An 18,800-nucleotide genomic window follows, 5' to 3' on the forward strand; every position below is an offset into this window, starting at 1 on the left:
TATTTTGAAATAGATGCGCTATTGATTCCATTACATGTAACTACCGATATTAATATAATGGCTTATTTCTTTAAGGATGGAGAAGTAGCCCTTTTAATGTCAGCAGTTACCTCAAACCTTGGCCTGAAAGTACACCTTTGTTAATTCTCTGCTGCAGCCTCCTTTCTCACAAATATGTGAAGCAACATCCTTACGGAAGGAGTCAGAACAAGAGGTAAAAACCATTTCCTTTAAGACACCCCCATTTTCATATGACACCAGTGAGCATTACTCATTTGAAAACTGCCCACTAACCCGAAACCTAGAGATTCACATTATAGTGAATCAGCCTGGGAGACATTTACATTTACACAGCACTCTTATCTGAACATGTATGAACATGGAAGTAAAAGCAACATGAAGCAACGTGTTTTGAAGAGCTGAAAAAAGAAGAAGAAAGATTAACACACAGGAAGTAGGAAGTGTGATCTGCGATATCTCAGTGTGTATGTATGTATGTGAGAGTGTGTGTGAAAGTGTGTATGTGTGCATGTGTGTGTGTGTGTATGTGTGTGTGTGTGCTCCAATAGGGTGTACAGCATGTGTGAAATGAACCACTGACCTGTGCTATGAGTAAAGGACAATGTCTCTGAAACTACCTCGCAACTGGGACTTCAGCACCTTCAAGGCTGACGTTCGGATAGGTAAGCTAGTGGCCACGCTGTGTTCACTGTCAGCAGTGAGGATGCAGCGCTCACATCTCAGGCACTTAACATTTTTGCCATTTCGCTGATGAAATCTGAAGGGATGTAAACTGGGTAACAGTTAGATTACAACCCAGGGATGGAAGAAATAATGAGAGCACCTTTTCAAAATGCATGTATTTTCTCTTTTCATTAATTAATCATTCGTGAAATGTAACTGTAAAACCCAAGAGAAGAACTGACTGCTCTGCTCCTTGTTTGTCATAGTGGGTTTTTGAACACACCGGTGGTAAACCAGAATTGTTTTTCAGACCCTTTTTGGCACAAATCACTGTCCCTTAATACATGATGTATTATACAGTATATCTCTCTGATAGTGATGACATTTGAATGTTGAACTCACACAAAAGTACCTCTTACTAACTGCAGTAACATACTGAGACATTTTCATGTATTTTAAAGTTATACCGTTGTCCAGCGGTCTAGACTTACTAATACCGTGCTTTACAGTGTTTGCATAGGGTGGATACCTTGTTTCCTCTCAGGCTTAGGTGGCACAATAGTTGCAACAGCCTGATATAAGAGGATTGCACACAATGCCTGAATCAATTTGACACAACACTGTATTTTCTTTATAGCACGATGATGTTTGCTGCAGCTCTAATCATTTTTACAATCTGTAATACTGGTTGTTCAGCTCTGTGGAAGGAAGCAGCTGCTTTATGTGCATTACATTTTATCTGCTTATCATGGCAGCTGAAATCCACTGCTCTTATTATCATGCACCTGCTTCAGGAAGATAGTAAATGTAGTGACCCCCGTGATGATGACCCCCCCTTTTGCCTCGAGATATTTTGTGGACTGTGAGAGATTTTTTTTTTTACTGGAGGCAGAGTGACGCAGGCTTTTAACAGGAAACTGATGCAAGAGTTCGGTTTCTGCAGAGCTCACATCGTTACAGTCTATATACACCTATTCATTATAGGCTACAGTATGTGGGGGCGTGTACTGCGTGCATGTGTATGCGTCTTTACATAAAGATTTGAAAGAACAACCACAAACCCGTCATTGTAGAGCAGAAAATGTACAGTACAATGGACCCTGTCCGTGTACGGGATTCAGTAAACTCCTTTTCATCTGCTGCTTAAAGCAGGATTAAATGTGCAGTTATTATTATTCATTTATTAGTCACTTTCTTGACGATAAATAGATGAGGAGATGGAAATCACTTTTTTTTCTGTTTTTTAAAGGTGAAGCTTCATTTCGCAGTTTGCATAGCACAGCTTAGCATAAAGGCAGGAAACACTAAGAACTATATCTCCTGGCTCCATCTGAACATAAAAAACATCTCTCTACCATAACTTCTAAAGTGTCCTGGTTATCTTTATTCATTTAATCTGTTTTAAAAAGCTTTAGAAGTTTGTCTATTAAATATGAAGCTCCACCAACAGTAAAAACAAGGGGGGAGGACGATCTAATGTCTGATGATACGAGAAATTCCTGTAAATCTCAATAATAAACATGATATAAGAAATAGTTTACCTTTCCACTCAGCTAAGCAAACTGGCTGTAAACTATCTTGATGTTTATATTTCGAGCATGACAGTGGAAATACTTTCCACATCGCACTCTCAAGGTGTCGATAAGCATATTTCTCAAAACGATGACCTTTACATGAATTTCTAAATGGAAATGGGGATGTGTTGTGTATATTGTGGTTTTCATTGGTTGAATATTTAGCTGTGAAAATGGGAAATATTGTGAGCAGCAGCTCTGGTGTCTGCACGCGGTCATTGGGAAATTGTGTTGACGTGAAAGCTGCACGTAAATTCTTTTTGATGTTGGGCACTCAGCACATCTCTGAGATGCTGTGGGACCATCAGCTCAGTTTACAGAAGCTGGCTGTTTGTCAGCTGAGGGTGTGGTGTGACATTAGCCTCTGTGTGTGGGCTCATGGTTCCTCAACAGTGCTTTAACTTTGTACTCATCAAGGGAGGGTGATGCCATTAAAATTAGACCAAAGACGCCCCAAGCTTCTAGGTGGAGACCTTCAAATTCTTGCTGGTCCTCTGGCAATTATGTGGCAGCTTCCTGTTTATTCCAGTGCCCTGTTTCTCCTTCTTCTTCTCTTCTGTCATCTTGCTTAAAACGATGACTTTATTTAAGAACTGAGCAAGACGACACAATCTCAACCCAGCTATCTCTGCAGTCTCACCACCCTGCGTGTTACTCACACCATCTCCACTCGACTCTGTCTTCTCTATGCCACGTACAACTCTGTCTGTCTCCTTTCATCACATCATTACTCTTTCTCTTATATCCCAGAACCTAAAGGTCCTAAACCTAAAGTGTCAAGGTGGTATTTTTTAAGAACCTTACTATAGGATATACTGTACATGTCTAACTTACAATTAAGTTAAGTCTGCAAAGTTTTCCATCTTACTACTCGGTGGTTAGTGTGTTGTAGACCACTTGTTATTTATGCAGAGCAATCAGAGTATGCAAAGCAATCACACACCTTCCACAGGAAACAGATCAACTCAGACCAACAGTTTCCTTTTGGCCTAAATGTTTATTAGTGGGGAACAAAAATAGGTTAGGTTGAGCAGGTTTCTCAACCTCGATAGGCTGATGCATAATGATATCAAAAAGGGGAAGTGCTGTGCTGCAGTTGAGCAGTGCTGATGTTTTAGTAATGTTACACAGCTCTGACTGTGACACTGCACGCTCGCTATTGTTTTTTTGAAATTTTCACAAACTGCTTATTGTGTCGGGCAGCACGATCCAAAAGTGTGATACCTGGAGAGGGAGGCCCCGGCCTGGGCTCACCGCGCTCCTCCAGGTCCATGGAGAGGCCACTGAAGGCCGGCTGGCTCAAGAAACAACAGAGGTCCTTAGTAAAGAATTGGCAGCAGCGTTACTTTGTGCTGAGAGGAAGTACGCTGACCTACCACAAAGATGATAAGGAGACCACTGTCCAGGTGAGACGCTGTAAAAATATGGTCTGTTTTGGCAGTGCGGTTATATTAATTCACTTTTCTTTAACCAGGCTTTTGCAATATGTGGAATATGAATGAAATATTCATATTCCACATATTGCAAAAGTTGTAAAATAAATTAATTTGACTGGAAGTTTTATTCACTGAATGTTGATAGGACTGTTGTTAAGTTGTATTTATTTAATGCTGATTTTCCATTTCCCCGACATAAAGCAGTATTCAGCAATGAAGTCGAATCCCATTCTGTGACTACAGTGTTTAGAAATACAACGTTACTATTATAATGCATGAAATGAATCCATTGATTCATTCATAGGTTAATAAGAAATAAATGTGTTGTGCATTTTCAGTCACAGCACACAAACAATGTGGTTGCAGTGAGGGTAACTTCAAATACTTCCTGTAAACACCGCAGAGAAAACACTCTCCTGCCTGTTTTGTTGCACTTTTTATCCACTGCTTTACACTGACAGCTGGAATATTTATCAGAACCATGTTGTCATAATAATTTCAGACAAACACGTGATGGTACTCTCTTGTGCAAGGTATTGGGCAAACCTCCAGAAAGGATAACAAACTGTAGAGACTATGAGACTGTAACTCTAGCTGGAATTTTACATAACGATGATCCAAGTCTGAGTTCTGTTCATCTTTTCTCTAATATATATTTATTTTTTTTACCATTTACCACATTTTAGACTTCCTTCCTGTGTATTTCCTGTTAAAAGATAAGTGACAAGGAAACAGGAACAGAAAGAATTGAATATGAAAATATTATAGTCCATGTCCCCTACATTCACTGAATGTTTGTCTCCACTTTTGAACTTTAGAAGAGTACATGCAGTGGGTGGAGAAGATAGAGGAAGCTGGCTCCACGCATGGTGAACTGGGAAATACACTGTGCTGTACCCTTTTGAGTGTGTTTTATATCTCTAATAGCCCTTGTGACAGGTTCTGGCCACAATCAAAGAAAGACCCACAGTAAAAGTACTGTACACATAAATGATGTGGACTGTCGGCAGCATATTGCATAACATTTATTGTGTCTGTGTGTGGCCAGGGTGTCATCCAGCTGCGGTTCAGTAAAGTTAATGAAGTGCCTTCAAACTCAGATGACCCTGGGAAGTACCTCTTTGAGATCATACCACGTAAGTGTGTAATCCACCTTCACACCAAATTGACATTTCACCTGACATATTGTGATTGCGCCAAAAAAACATGTCATCAAATTGGTTGGTTAAATTTCTTCTTCATGATTTAAATTACATAACATGTCCGCTTCTGGTACATCTATTTCTATAGTAGGAAGTTAGAAACTACCAGAAAATGACAAACTTCCTGATGTTTTCAGATATCTCTGCAAATGTAAGACTTTTGGACAGTGGGTACTTCAGGGATTGGTTGTCCGATGCATATTTTCAGTAAAATTCTCTCTTTTCCAGGTTCAACTGGGGACAGAGAAAGATGTCCATATGTATTCATGGCCAACTCCCAGAGCGACATGGAGGAGTGGGTCCGCACTCTGCGCAGAGTCATTGGAGTGCCAACAAGTGGAGGTTCAGTAAAATTATACTATGTTGTAAAAACGGGTCCTCTTTGGTGCAATTGTGGCACATCGAATATTTCCTAAACACAAACATGAAATGTCCTGTTTGATTGGGTGAAATAGTTGAATTAAATAACATATGGTGCAAAGTCTCCGTTTATAAATAGGAACTTGTCTCATTGTGTGTGGTGCAGTTCTGCATCCGAGAGGATTTAAATTTACTTTATGTGAACCTCCTGCTGAGTCATCATCTCACTTAATATACCAAAAATGCAGTGAATAAAAGGCATCAAGATATTTATCTCTAAGAAGTAGTTTATCTGGTTATGTGTTAAATATAAAGCTTCAGACATGAGACGGTTAGGTTAGTTTAGCTAAGCATAAAGATTGGACACGGGGAACTGGCTAAAAACAAAACTAAACTGAACTAAAGAAAAAAAACAAAATCTACCTACTAGCACCTGCAGAGTTCACTATTTATAACTCATTGTCATTTGTTTGTTTAATGTGAAAAACTATAGTTATTTTCCAGTTTAAAACTTTCTATCCCCTTCCTTTACAATGATAAAAACTATTTTTTGATCAATATCAACATAATATTTACAAATGTTCCTTTATCATCAGAAGTAACACAAATGGTTAAGTAGCATTTAAAAAAAGAATAAAAGAAAATTATGTCAGTGCAAAAGTTTGCATCTAAGTTTGCAGTTATGAAATGTTCACTGTCAGCAGTTTTTGTTTCCTTTCAGCTGTATTTTAGCCGATTCTGTGTTGTACCCGTTAAATACCTATCAGATTGCTTGGTTGTTTGCCATGTGCAGCCTACTTCAAATCTTCACAGGTTTCAATGATATTTAAGTCTGTAGACTGGGTAAAACCTTCAACCCACCCAGAGTTGACTTGTGAGTTGATTTGTCTTATTGAAGAATCCACTACCTCTTCTGATATTGGGCTGCATTAATTTATTTTACTTCATGCAGAGCTCCAGTGTCTGTTTTTTTTTTTTTTAAAGGTTCTTATGGCCAAATTATTTAACTTTAGTCTCATCGTTCTGAAACTCATTTGGTTTCTTCACATGCTCCTTAGCGAACTCCGAGCTGCCCTCTGTCTTGAATAAGCCCCAGCTTCCTGTGTGCTCTTCTCTCAAATAATCCAGACTTGTGCGCCCCAAGCTTCACTGTGTGGATGTGGACTTTTTCAGGGTCCTGCTCTTTGTTTGGAATTCTTATTCTACGTTTCCTAAGGCCTCTTCACTCATTTTTCTGCTCGAGTCTGTCCCTGGAGATCTACCTACTTACAAATTTAAAGCGCAAACTGAACTTAACTTAACTCACCTTTTGCCACTCATAAAAGTATTTTATTTTTTAAGATCAAACGATCATTTTAAAGATCAGAAAGATCAGACACCTGATTTTAAACAATATCGCTCATTACCAAGAGGGTTTATCAAACTCTACACTGTAATCATTTTCATTTTACATCAAACTTCCCACACACTTGTTTTTGTTAATTCTAATGATGGAGGAACAGTTGTACTAAATAAAGGTACATTATATATTATGTTGATGAAAATATTTTTTTGTTTGTTTGGGTTTTTTGTGGCAATTTAACATAAAAAGTTGCAAACTTTTTTACTAAACTGTATGTGCTGGGGTGCACTGACTTCCTGGAGCCTCCTAGTTGCTTTGTAACTTCATATTTATGACTAGACTCCAAGAAGATACAATTTGTGGAAAATCTAAGACTAGCCGATTTCTGCTGTTTCCAGTCTATATGCTAAGATAATCTCACCTGGCTGTTACCCCAAATTTATTATATAGATATAAAAATGACAATGAAAATTATATCAGAGCAAAATGAACATCATTGCATTAAGTCAGGACATTAGCATTAATAGCATCAATTAGCATAAATAGAATATACATAATTTACTGACATATAGTACCTCTTTACATTCTGCAGTGTTTGGAAAAAGTCTCATGGACACAATAACATATGAGCAACGTTTTGGGCCTCATATGGTACCGATCTTGGTACAGAAATGTGTGGAGTTCATTAAAGAGCACGGGCTGAATGAGGAGGGCATCTTTCGGCTCCCAGGACAGGACAACGCTGTAAAACAGTTCAGAGGTGCCTTTGATGCAGGAGAAAGACCCTCCTTCCCCAGGTAACACCCTCATACTCACCTCTGTATAGACTAGAGTCATATGAACCATCTTTAAACAGATTTATACTGCTTGTTTACTGAAAGCCTTTACATTGAATTCATGCTAAGACATTTTATTTCCATACAACTGTGTTTCAGTAGTAATGGCTATGGTATTGTGCATATGTATGTGGCACATGTGGTATATGAAAGCCGGGTTATAATTTTCCACTTGTCACAAAGTGGTTTATTAGTGTAGTTAGGAAGCATTTAAGAAAGGCACTGCTATATAAGGAGAAAGTGTCCTAACCTCAGTCAATCAACAGCATCAGCTTTTCTTCTGAGGAAGCAAGGAGAGATAAGAGCGATGCAGAGAGGCTGAGAGATTTCTGTCTGCTCAGACCTGAAGGTGATACCACATCCTGTTCTGGCAGGCACAAAGGAGGATGCCTGTACTACTCAAAATCACTAGCTCTTCTGACAGAGCACTCTTAATTAAAACATCTCTTTAACCTAACTGTCTGTAATCTAATGTCAAAATCAAATTACACATTGGTTAGAGTCCATAATGATAGAACCACCTCTTAATAGAACGCACTCCAGTACATCTCCACCATCCACTAGGACCTCAATAAAAAAACATAGTGGAATTATCATCTTTCGGACAGTTTTGACTGAGGAATTACGTTACCTTCAAAAAGTAGAATTCATGGCTGAGCATTTGATTGGATTATATTGTACAGATGTACCTAATGCTGTGTGTGTCCTTTATTGTAAGTGGATGTTAACTGGAACTGTGATATTGACTGTAGTGACACAGATGTCCACACGGTGGCATCACTGCTCAAGCTGTACCTGCGTGAGCTGCCGGAGCCTGTGGTGCCCTGGACTCAGTACCAAGCCTTCCTGGACTGCACCAACCTGCTGGACAGCACCAGTACAGAGGTATATGCTTATGTAAAAGCCTGCAATATGTCTTCACCTGAGTTTATACAAGACTGTGTGAGTCCTATTTTGACTTTTCAGGGATGGGAACAGTTGGAGAAACAAATCTCTCTGCTCCCCAGAGTCAACTACAACCTTCTTAGTTATGTCTGCCGGTGAGTAGGAGCTGCAGCACTAAGCTTTATTGCAGAGACCAAGGTTTGAACCCTTTGTGGTTAAAGCAGACGTCATATAATTGTTGATTTAAAAAACACTTTAAAGTTGGTTGGTTAAAAACATCAGCCAAATGCGGATGAGATGAGTGTTCAGTCATGACACACTCTTGCATGTATCTAATCACGTCTCTTTGTCCTGTAGCTTTTTGTTTGAAGTGCAACAGCATTCCAGTGTAAACAAGATGAATGTGGAAAATCTGGCTACAGTGATGGGGATCAACCTGCTTAAACCTCAGATAGAAGACCCCATCACTGTGATGAAGGGTGAGAATACAATTGTTACTCAGCAAACATGTTGCTCCCACAAGTGTGCTGTGAAGAAGTGACTGAATCGCACTATTGTGGAGTTGTCTGAAATATCCACATAGGATAATTCTGACATTTTGACAAGTTTAATTGAGTTTAAAGTGTTTTTCTGTGTTGCCCAATATCTGAAAAACACCTGACCTGAAAAAAAAATGGCTTGTCATTACTAAATTTATTAAGCAATGATATTTAGAAATACTGCAACATGACTATACCTTCTCTTTTCGAGTGGCTATAGTTACAGAAAAAGTGACAGCATTACAGTATGAAGGGATGTTCCATTTACATATTCCTGCCTGTATGATAATGATAAATATACTGTGTGTCTATGTATCTGAACTGCACCAAAAGAGAACAAAAAGTGGGATAGAAATCGAACTTTTACTCACTGCAAGGGAATTTTCAAAGCAATGAAGGAAATGAGTCAATAATTTGCACAAGAACCTTGAGATAAGATATTGTAGGCATAACCTTTTGATTTTTCTCTTTTCTTTGCAGCAACTCCTCAGATCCAGAAACTGATGACAGTGATGATCAGACAGCATGAGACTTTGTTTCCGCTCTCCAAAGACGTTCTACCCTCCCCTCCTTCAAAGAAGGCTGAGAGCCAGAAGAACACTCCAAGAAGCTTTGTGGGCTGGGAGTCTGCAGAGGTCCGAGCTGCTTGACACACATCCGGCTTCTTGTTTATTGTGCATAACACTAAAAGCAGAACATGGTGTAAAAACAGGAAAAAGAAATGGCCAGTGGGAAACAATGATGTCTGTTGAAATTACTTAGCATATATTCAATGTGAACGATGAGTATGACCAACACCAAAGAGTTGTTACAGTTTTTTTGAAGCTTTGAGTTCTTTTCAGGGTTTAAATTTAAGTTCTGAAATAGAGAATTATTTAAAGTAATACGGACATTTACACAGAAATACCAACCTCATGTGTGTATGATAAATACAATAAGTGAAGTCATCAGCTCAGTTTAGCATAGAGAGGGGAAGTGATTCTGTATGAAGGAACATATTGTCTCTTTACTAACATCTGCAGACTCCAGAGAGCTGTTCCAACTTTTTTTAAAAGGGGGTCTGTATCTTTTCAATTCAGTGAAGACATTTTATTTCTCAAAATTGCAAACCATTTATGAATAATTATCAAGGTTTCCATGAATTTCAGTGCAGTTTTACAGAAGCTGGACTCCAAACCATTAAAATAAATATTTGAAATACTAAAGACATGTCCAGATCCAGTCTGCTGTCCCATTGGTAGCCTTTGATAGAGGTTCAAACAAACCTTTAGGACAGTTTTTTCAGTGGTCGTTTTTTTTTCCAGTGAAGTTTATTTCTGTGTCATTTTCTTCTCTCTGCCTCTTCACGTTGTTAGCACACTTCAGCTTTAACTAATCTTCCATTATGTGTTTCTCAGATGGGTGACACATCTCTATCTGAGTCTCCAGAAGAAGAAGAGGACATCGACAGTCCAAGTCTAGACAGAGGAATCTGTTGCCCGCAAACCCTCCCTTCAGAACCTTTCTCACCTACGACAGATGACTGGCTCGGAAGTCCCCGCAAGCGCACCCAGACTCTGCCCACCTTCAACTGCCCCCTCACTGGGATGGCAGCAAAGGCTGATGCTCTCAACCGCTGGAGTCGCATCCAGGAGAGTGACGAGAAGGGCGGGACATTGTCAGAGGACATTTTTAAGATACTGGACCTTCGAAGTCCCGGATCCTTTTTGGGAACTCAAATGAGTAAACAGGAGGAAGAGGATAAGTTTACAACCCGAAGAGGGAGCGACAACACAGGTTTTTCAACAGCTAGCTCCCAGAAACCTGACAGTGATGCTCAGTCCAGGCAGAAGCTGTCCAATCAGAAGAGTGCAGAGAACCTGCCAGTGAGTGGTTCAGGTCACCAGGTCAACAGCACGTCTGAGCAGAGGAAAGACACTGACAGGTGAGACCAGCTGAAAAGACACATTGATATGCAAAAAAAACTACTACACACAATCAAACAAGTGGATTAGGCAAACATTTTCTTTAAGGTGCATTTTCATGCAGCGTATCTCAACATACGTATGTTGACATTCTATTTTTGGACTGGATCATTTGTTTAGGAGTGATCAGCATCAGGACCTGAATTGTTTCCAGTGATGTACTTATTACTTTATATCTGAACTCTTTGTGTTTCTTTCAGTCTGCAGAAGGAGAACAAGGAGCTTAAGGCCACAGTGGCAGAGCTCCAGACGGCTCTGGAGACAGAGCGCTGCCGTATGGCTGCTTTAGAAATCTGCCTGAAAAATGCTGAGCGCAGTCGAGATGAGGCCCAGAGACGCAACAAGGAGCTGCAAAGAGACATTCAGCAGTTCCTTAGCGGAAAGCCAAAAGCTCCCACCTAACATTTTCAGACTCTCTAGTATGTAGATTTAAAAGTCCGTTAACCTCAACAGAGCTAATTCCACAAGAACTGATTATGGAAAATGCTATAATGAGATAGACGTAGCGTTTCCACAGTTTGGTCCTAAAGATACAGTAAATTATTGGCTCTTTTGCTTATGTCTATGAAGAAAGTCTATTAATATCACTATTCAAATGAAAGACTTTAAAAACAAGTTTGTTCCCTCCCTCACTGTTGAGGGGTCTGGTGTACTTGTTATGCAGGACATAAAGAAAGGGGTGCGCCACACTTGGAAGGTTAATTATTAGTTTAAAGTTATTTGGGAACCTGAAAATGGAAGAAAGTAGTTCCATGTGAAGGCCAGACAATTTCAACTTAGATTGCACTCTTTAGTCAGAGTTTAGTCAACTGGACTGTGGGATGTGGACAGTACAAATACTATGTGTCATATTAAGTAACTAGTCTTGAAGTGCATTGTCAAGTGAAGTGTCATTTCAAGGGTAAACTAACAAAACTGCACAAATGTTTGTCAATGCATAAAATGATTTTACACCACATATGTCTTATTATCTTATTATAACACTAGTTTAACTGATCATTCATCACATCATTGATTTCACTTATGAAGCAATTGGGAGAGAAAAAAGTAAATGATGACAATGTTATAGTAGGGAAACCCCACAGAGATACACTGAGAGCTTGGCAGGTAACCCACAAACCACATATCTCTATTGTTTACCCCCAGAGAATGTTTGTTTATTAAATCTGCACCGATGTTCTTTATGTTAACAACGTGTCACAAATCCGTAGATAATTACTACCTCAACACCCAATTATGTTGCAATAGTGTCTTTCACACCATTGTTCCAGTTTTATAAATTGTTGCCTGCCAACCAAAGAACAGACAAAGTCTGGCAACACAGCATTGTGGTGACCGAAGTCAAAGCCGTAGAGTCGATAGTTATTAACTTTTAAGCTATCCACACATTAGTCATATGAGTAATGCTTTTGTTCCGAGCAAATTACAAAGCAAACAAAAAAGGTAAGTTAGGGAGAAGACAAGAAATGTTTCCGTTTAATGCGATGCATGTGACAGAAACACCCGATTGTTATTGTTGCATGACTCCTTCTTGTGTAATAGGCAATGGTTCATTTGTGTTTCATTATAATGACTTAGAATGTTGCTGGAGTCATTTACTATAGCTTCAACTCTTAGTTGTTTAACCTAACTAACGTACACACTTAAAGAAGCCTGAACTGATTGCAACATTTTGTCGTAAAGGTGGTGTCATCTGGGAGCGACGTAGGTTTCAACATATTTTCCCACCTAAAAACCACAAAACTGTGGAGAAAATTCATAGAAACCATGAAATATGAATACTGACTGTCAGGTCAAAATATTTTTTATCTTTTCAAAGACTCAGTCTAAAAATAGTAAATCCAGCCTCCATAAATCCATGTTTGTTATACCTTCTGAGGTCCTTAATAAAGACCATATGGAGGGGGCTTGGCTGTGTGTGCAAAAGCACATTTCCACTTTCACTGCCATCAGGAAGATGCGATAGTCTGCCTGCAGCAGCAGTTGAACAGAGAGACAGATAACAGCATGTCTGTCAAATGTCAGCCTGGCAGACGAGTGGCAGAGGCAGGCAAAAAGTTCATTCCTTCCCCATCTCTGTGACGCGCCACAATCAGGAGTGTATCTGCAGGTCACCCAAAGAAGCTCAGGAATGGACAGTTGTGTAGTGGGATGAGAGTTCAGGTGACAAATCAGAGAGTTGTTCAAACCTGTCAAGGAGTCGTGTGCGTCAGCGATGTTCTCATAAGAAAGCATCTGAGCAGCCTCTTGACCTCCAGCTGGTGGCAGTGCCAGTCTGCTGCAGCATTTACTGTACAGTATGTCCAGATACACTGACACAATCTGTTGAGGGGTTGAAAGTCTTTGTCCATGACTCACGTCTCCATAGCCATCACATTTCACTCGTTGTTTCTCTAATCTACACGGTTGAAACCTTGTCATTGTGCCTCATCGTACATGCCCTTAAATTTGTTACATGGCCTTTTGTGTCCAGATAACCCATTTCAGCGACAGTGTCCCTTTGCTTGAAGGGGAAGAACACAACATTTCAGCAGGCATCACGAAGCGGGTGATTGTGGCTATGTTGGATGAACATGAATGATTACTTTGTACTACTCTAAGCTACTGGAAATGATCCCCAGACTCACCATGAAACAGTATCTTTCATTCCTGTTCATTAAGGCCTCACACCCCATTGCATTTCAATTTCATTTGGACAACTGCTGCCCAGCCTGATATATCCTGTTACATTCAACAATTCAACAGACCCCTTGGTGTATTTTGTCAAAACGAAATGGTCAATGGAGCCTACACAGCAGCTCTCAGAACTTCACCATTTGCAAAGTAAATAAACAAATGCAGAATATCAACTCTGGAGCATCCACCCAAACAAAATAGCACTTCCACAAGGAAGAGAGTACAGGACAGTGTTTACAAAATCCTCATTAAGGAAGTAGTGAGATAACGCACGCTCATGTGCATCACCCAGAGTTGAAGGCAGGCACACAACGCACACACACGCAAACACACACACACACACACACACCAGCAAAGAGACCGTAAGCACTGTGCAATGCAGAGACCACCATATCATAGATAAGGGACAGAAAGAAAGAGCTGGGAAGAACAGAGCAGAGCACAGAGAGAGAGACACACAAGAGAGGACACAACAGAGATGAGTTGGATGGACAAAGACAAGCCTTGGCCACCCTGTCACCGGAACTGCACCCCTGTCGCAAAGGACATCAAAAGGTGTACATGAGAATAAATGCGGTGAGATCTGGATGAGAAAAGACAGCAAACACACTCCTGCAGAGAGGCTCACACTGGTCAGTGTAAGGGTCAACAACACTACTGAGTCCTGCTAAGGAACTAAAGTAATCTTAGGCTTCAGATGAACTGAACCTTTGGGTAAAGGGGTCTAGAAATCATTATCACTCTGCCTTATTGTTGCATCAGTTCATCCATAGACAACCCAAGATTATAAAAGGTGAGGCATAAAATCCAGTGCTGCAGACTGTTTTTCCCATGGCGAGCATTTGCTGGGAACTGGGAACCATCTGCAGCTCCAAGACTTTGTTCTTGCTGTTTTCCATCCTGCTGCTCCAGGGGCCTCTCTGTGGAGAGAGCAGCCCCATCTCCAGCACCCATCAAAGGTATCGCCCCGCTCCAGGGCTGGGAGACGGACACGGAGGGGTGGTGGATCCATTACTGCTGGAGCAGGACAGCAACACAGACATGCAGAGCCTGGTGGAGAGCTTAAAGGATCAGTTTCTGCGGACTTTCAACCTGTCTGGCTTGGGTCCTCCTCCCCTGCCTCCTGGAAGCACACGAGAAGAGCCTCCTGAGTACATGATGGAGCTTTACAACCGCTTTGCGAATGATCGCACTGCCATGCCCACTGCCAACATCATACGCAGCTTCAAAAATGAAGGTAACAGACTTTTCAATTCCGGTGATGATGCTCCTGTTACCAAGAAAGAGTTTCTGTTTTTTATTACAGTCCATGGTTTAAATATTTTCCTTGTCAGACTTTGAAAGGCCAACAAAAGCAATGTAGTGAAAATGAGAGTGAATCATTTCCTACATGTGCAGTGTTCAACTAGACTGTGACTGCTGTTACTTCTGTTTGCAAGACAAAAAGTCAGAACTATGGGAATACTAATTATGTCCTTAAATGGAACGGCTTTCATTAAAACATAAGATAGTTAATTACTTGTTAAATGTTTCACTGTGAAAGATGAAATCCTCAGGATGGTTAGTTTGGGACAGCAGTAGGATGTTTTGCAGAACTCAGCTGAAAACACTAATAAAATGCACAAACGATCATTTCTTTGACCATTTATTTCTCTTCCCCAGATTCATCTCCCAGCGTTGTTGGTGTTGGAGGGGTGAGGCATCACCCTCTGATCTTCAACGTGTCAGTCCCCCTTCACGAGCGCATCACAGCAGCTGAGCTTCGCCTCTACACCCTTGTCCAGAATGACCGGCACCTGTATGCCGGTGTCGACCGTAAGGTCACCATTTACGAACTGGAATCACATGATGAAGATGGCAACATGACTGATGGGAACATTGTGAGAGGAGACGGAATGAGAGTGCGAGGAGAGCGAATAGAGCTGGTGGAGTTGGCTTCACGTCAGGTCTACGGCACAGATAATGGCTGGGAAGCCTTTGACCTCACTGCCGCTGTTCACCGCTGGCGGAAATCTGACTATGGCACCACACACCGCTTAGAGGTGCACATTGCCAGTATGGCTAACAAAGATAATACTCAAGACATGAAAGACAACAGCAAAGATAGGGTTCTGCTGGATGGAGACATGAAGATTGAAACCAGTCCTGAGGAAAAACACAAACCCCTGCTGATTGTTTACTCCGATGACCCAAGCAGTGATCATCGTGATGACAAGCGTGAGCTGAATGAGATGATCAGCCATGAAACCTCTGACATACTTCTGGCTAACAACTTAGAGACGGGGCAGTACGGGCTGTGGGGGGAGAGAGACGGAGAAACTGAACCAGATGAAGAGGACCTGATCCAAATGCGTTCCAATCTGATCTACGACACAGCATCTCGCATTCGTCGTAACGCCAAGGGCAACCACTGCAAGAAACAATCTCTCTACGTAGAGTTCAAGGACATTGGCTGGGACAGTTGGATCCTGGCACCTACTGGTTATGATGCCTTTGAGTGCAGCGGCATTTGTTCATACCCACTAACAAAGCACGTTACACCCACCAAGCATGCCATTGTCCAGACATTGGTCAACATTAACAGCCCTCAGAAGGCTTCACGAGCTTGTTGCGTTCCTACCAAGCTGGACCCCATTTCTCTGCTATACCTGGATGATACAGGTGTGGTTACCTACAAATACAAGTTTGAAGGCATGGTGGTTGCTGAGTGTGGCTGCAGATAGTCTCTGCTTTCATTGAGTTAAACTCTTTGCAAAGTTAACAATAAGCTGGAAAAAGAGATAAGCCAAGAAAGTCTTCAGCAAACAGACAACTGTTGGAATCTCTCCAAGGGCAACTCGGTGAGACTGAAGGTGTACATTCACTGTTTATGAAACTACGTGCCTTCCAAACGAAAGAGTGCAGACTAATCTATGTTTCAAAAGGCAAAACCAAATGCTTTTTACATGGCCATCATTTAAACAATGGAGAGACAGTGTGCTGCAGTTCTACAGCCAACATGTTGCTAATACTGATGCTAAGGTGTATCGTCACACCAACAAGAATAAAAAGATACAAGATTTTCCAGATGATTAAACCAAGCACATCCTACACGGTGTGTTGTACGGTGGGAACTAGTGGGCCAGTTGTCCTCCTCCCTCTCCTTCCCGTTGACATCTGTCTTCCTCTCCACTTATCTCTGACCTCCCCACTCGATGCAAACACTAATCTGCACTTCGTGTGCCCAGTTAAATGGCCTCCTTAAGGCAACCTGACAACACGTGAACTCTGCAGGCCCACCTCCTGCCTCCTGATACGTAGGTGCTGTGCAGGGGTCCCAGTGGCAGGGTTATCTTTCTCAACCCTGTTTCCCACTTCACATGCCTCTTTTCGACTCCCCCCCCCCCAAGCTATAGCGATAGCGAGGTGTTGGGGGCTGAAAAACATGTATGCCACCACTCAGACTTGAAGAACTGGACGCCATTCTGGGCAACTTTGGAGGTGGTGGGATGGGGGAGTGGGACAGGACAGGGGTCGTCCACATTCCTAGGCAACAATCTTAGCTGGCTCAACTCACTGACCCAGCACCATGTGGCCCCAACACTGCTGAGTTGAGTCATCCATGTATTGTATGGTAAAAAATTGACTTTTTGAAGCATGTAAGCCAAAGTAGAAGTGGCCAAGGAGGCACGTTGTTGCCATCTGTTCATGGCCACCCAAAGGAAATACAGTTATTGTCTTTTGTTATAAGCCTTTTGATACCTCTGCTGCTTGAGTCGAATAAAAGACTATTTATTGTTCTAATTTATTAATTTTTACAACAGAGTAGATAACTATATATGTAAATTTGTAAGTTGCTTATTGTAGAGCAGGTTTTGTAACCGTGGCAACGCATCTGCAGCGCAAACTGAATTTTGTTTGGAAGAGAAATATTGGAACCTTTTCTGAAACAATAAAAAACAACTACGTGACTAATGCCAAAAGAAATGTCTCCCTAACTACTTCGTGGTCTTTGCTGTTCCAAAACGTTTCCACACCATGTGATTATAAATGTCTTTTGCATAATGATGAATGTAAATATTTGGGGCTAAAATGCCGGACTGACATTGTTTTTCACAGTTAATTCTGCATGATCTATTTTCCACATTACAGTTGTCAATCAAGGCATCTTGGTTGTCAACTTCCCTTTCCATTTTTAGAAAGAAGCTGCTAGACCAAAGATACAGAGCATTGCTGACATTCAGATCATTCAGTCCGACAGTATCAGCTCACAGGTCACAGTTCAAACACCACACACAAACAAAGAACCATGGGAAACCGAGTGGATGCTCTGCTAATGACCGAAATGGATGGGGTGCTGCACACCCTGACAGCAAGCAGATGCAAACAGCTGTGATGGAAAACCTGTTTGTGCAGTATCACTTTCTGCTCTTGCTAAATTCTATCGATGTTAAATTGGTAAGGAAGAGCCGTTTGCCGCTCGCCTCATGTACAGATTCACATTCAAAAGCTGCAGTAAAAGTGTATCAAAGACAAGAAACAGCTGTGCTGTTTTTCAAAAAACTGCATGGCTACATGAGCAGGTCAAAAATTATGATTATAGATTTAGACAAAGACAGACAGAGTGAAATATGATGATAATATTTCACTCATCTCACGCTACTTTAGAAACTGGTTAAAGAGAAAAGGGTTAAGAGGCAGCAAGAAATATTACATTGTGCAAAGGTAATAAGTCTCTAACTTACACTGACAAACGTGTTCATCTTGTTTGAATAATTTAATTAAAAAATGAAAATAGTTTTCCTCGTTCCAGTTTTTGACAGAGATATCAGTTTTCCCATCTAACTCTTGGCAAGAAATAAAGCTTAACAAACTTTACTGCAGTGTCTTTCACATTTACTTACACTTACAAAAAACAATTTACAAAATTGAATTAACACAAATTTAAAATTCAGGGTAAACCATTATTGCTAGACTCTGCCGGCCATGGTTATTTTCCTTTTGGGGGGGGGGGGTATAATTGTACTATACAGTACAATTTACGTATGCTATTGAATATGCTGTACTCCAGATACTAGTACATATACTAGTATCTTACAAGTCCCCCCCCCCCCCCCCACTAATGACAAGTGCATGTTTCAGGAAGCAAACAAGTCGGACACTGACTGACCTCTCATGCAAAAGGAGAACAGAAGTTTTCTAAAAACAGCTGCAGATCAGAGGGCAAGAACCTCCAGTTATTGCAACAACAAGTAGTCTCAGCTATGTAAAGCTCACTAATTGCATATTTACAGAATAGTGGAGGAAATGTGAATCTGGCCTT

General features: G+C 40.9%; 2 protein-coding genes across 2 annotated transcripts; both read left to right on the forward strand.

Moving 5' to 3' along the window:
- The first annotated feature begins 284 nt into the window (after positions 1 to 284).
- Positions 285 to 11,780, forward strand: arhgap25 (Rho GTPase activating protein 25). The gene is made up of 11 exons (XM_067521721.1): positions 285 to 683; positions 3,462 to 3,664; positions 4,743 to 4,830; positions 5,125 to 5,238; positions 7,191 to 7,395; positions 8,187 to 8,319; positions 8,401 to 8,474; positions 8,677 to 8,798; positions 9,339 to 9,493; positions 10,256 to 10,782; positions 11,023 to 11,780. Exons 1-11 carry the CDS (start codon positions 623 to 625, stop codon positions 11,222 to 11,224), a joined length of 1,884 nt encoding a protein of 627 aa, XP_067377822.1. The 5' UTR covers positions 285 to 622; the 3' UTR covers positions 11,225 to 11,780.
- A 130-nt stretch (positions 11,781 to 11,910) lies between these two features.
- bmp10 (bone morphogenetic protein 10) lies at positions 11,911 to 18,305 on the forward strand. Its single transcript, XM_067521722.1, has 2 exons — positions 11,911 to 14,735; positions 15,161 to 18,305. Exons 1-2 carry the CDS (start codon positions 14,330 to 14,332, stop codon positions 16,219 to 16,221), a joined length of 1,467 nt encoding a protein of 488 aa, XP_067377823.1. The 5' UTR covers positions 11,911 to 14,329; the 3' UTR covers positions 16,222 to 18,305.
- The last annotated feature ends 495 nt before the right edge of the window (positions 18,306 to 18,800 follow it).

Source organism: Channa argus, chromosome 11, assembly GCF_033026475.1.
Source record: "Channa argus isolate prfri chromosome 11, Channa argus male v1.0, whole genome shotgun sequence".
NCBI classification, from domain to species: Eukaryota; Metazoa; Chordata; class Actinopteri; order Anabantiformes; family Channidae; genus Channa; species Channa argus.

Bases quoted from the DNA above. Each gene is read 5' to 3' on its own strand.
- bmp10 (XM_067521722.1), top strand. From the start codon at position 14,330: ATGGCGAGCATTTGCTGGGAACTGGGAACCATCTGCAGCTCCAAGACT. The intron at 14,736-15,160 runs GTAACAGACTTT...TCTCTTCCCCAG, and splicing joins ACGCAGCTTCAAAAATGAAG to ATTCATCTCCCAGCGTTGTT.
- arhgap25 (XM_067521721.1), top strand. From the start codon at position 623: ATGTCTCTGAAACTACCTCGCAACTGGGACTTCAGCACCTTCAAGGCT. The intron at 7,396-8,186 runs GTAACACCCTCA...TATTGACTGTAG, and splicing joins GAAAGACCCTCCTTCCCCAG to TGACACAGATGTCCACACGG. The intron at 8,320-8,400 runs GTATATGCTTAT...TTGACTTTTCAG, and splicing joins TGGACAGCACCAGTACAGAG to GGATGGGAACAGTTGGAGAA.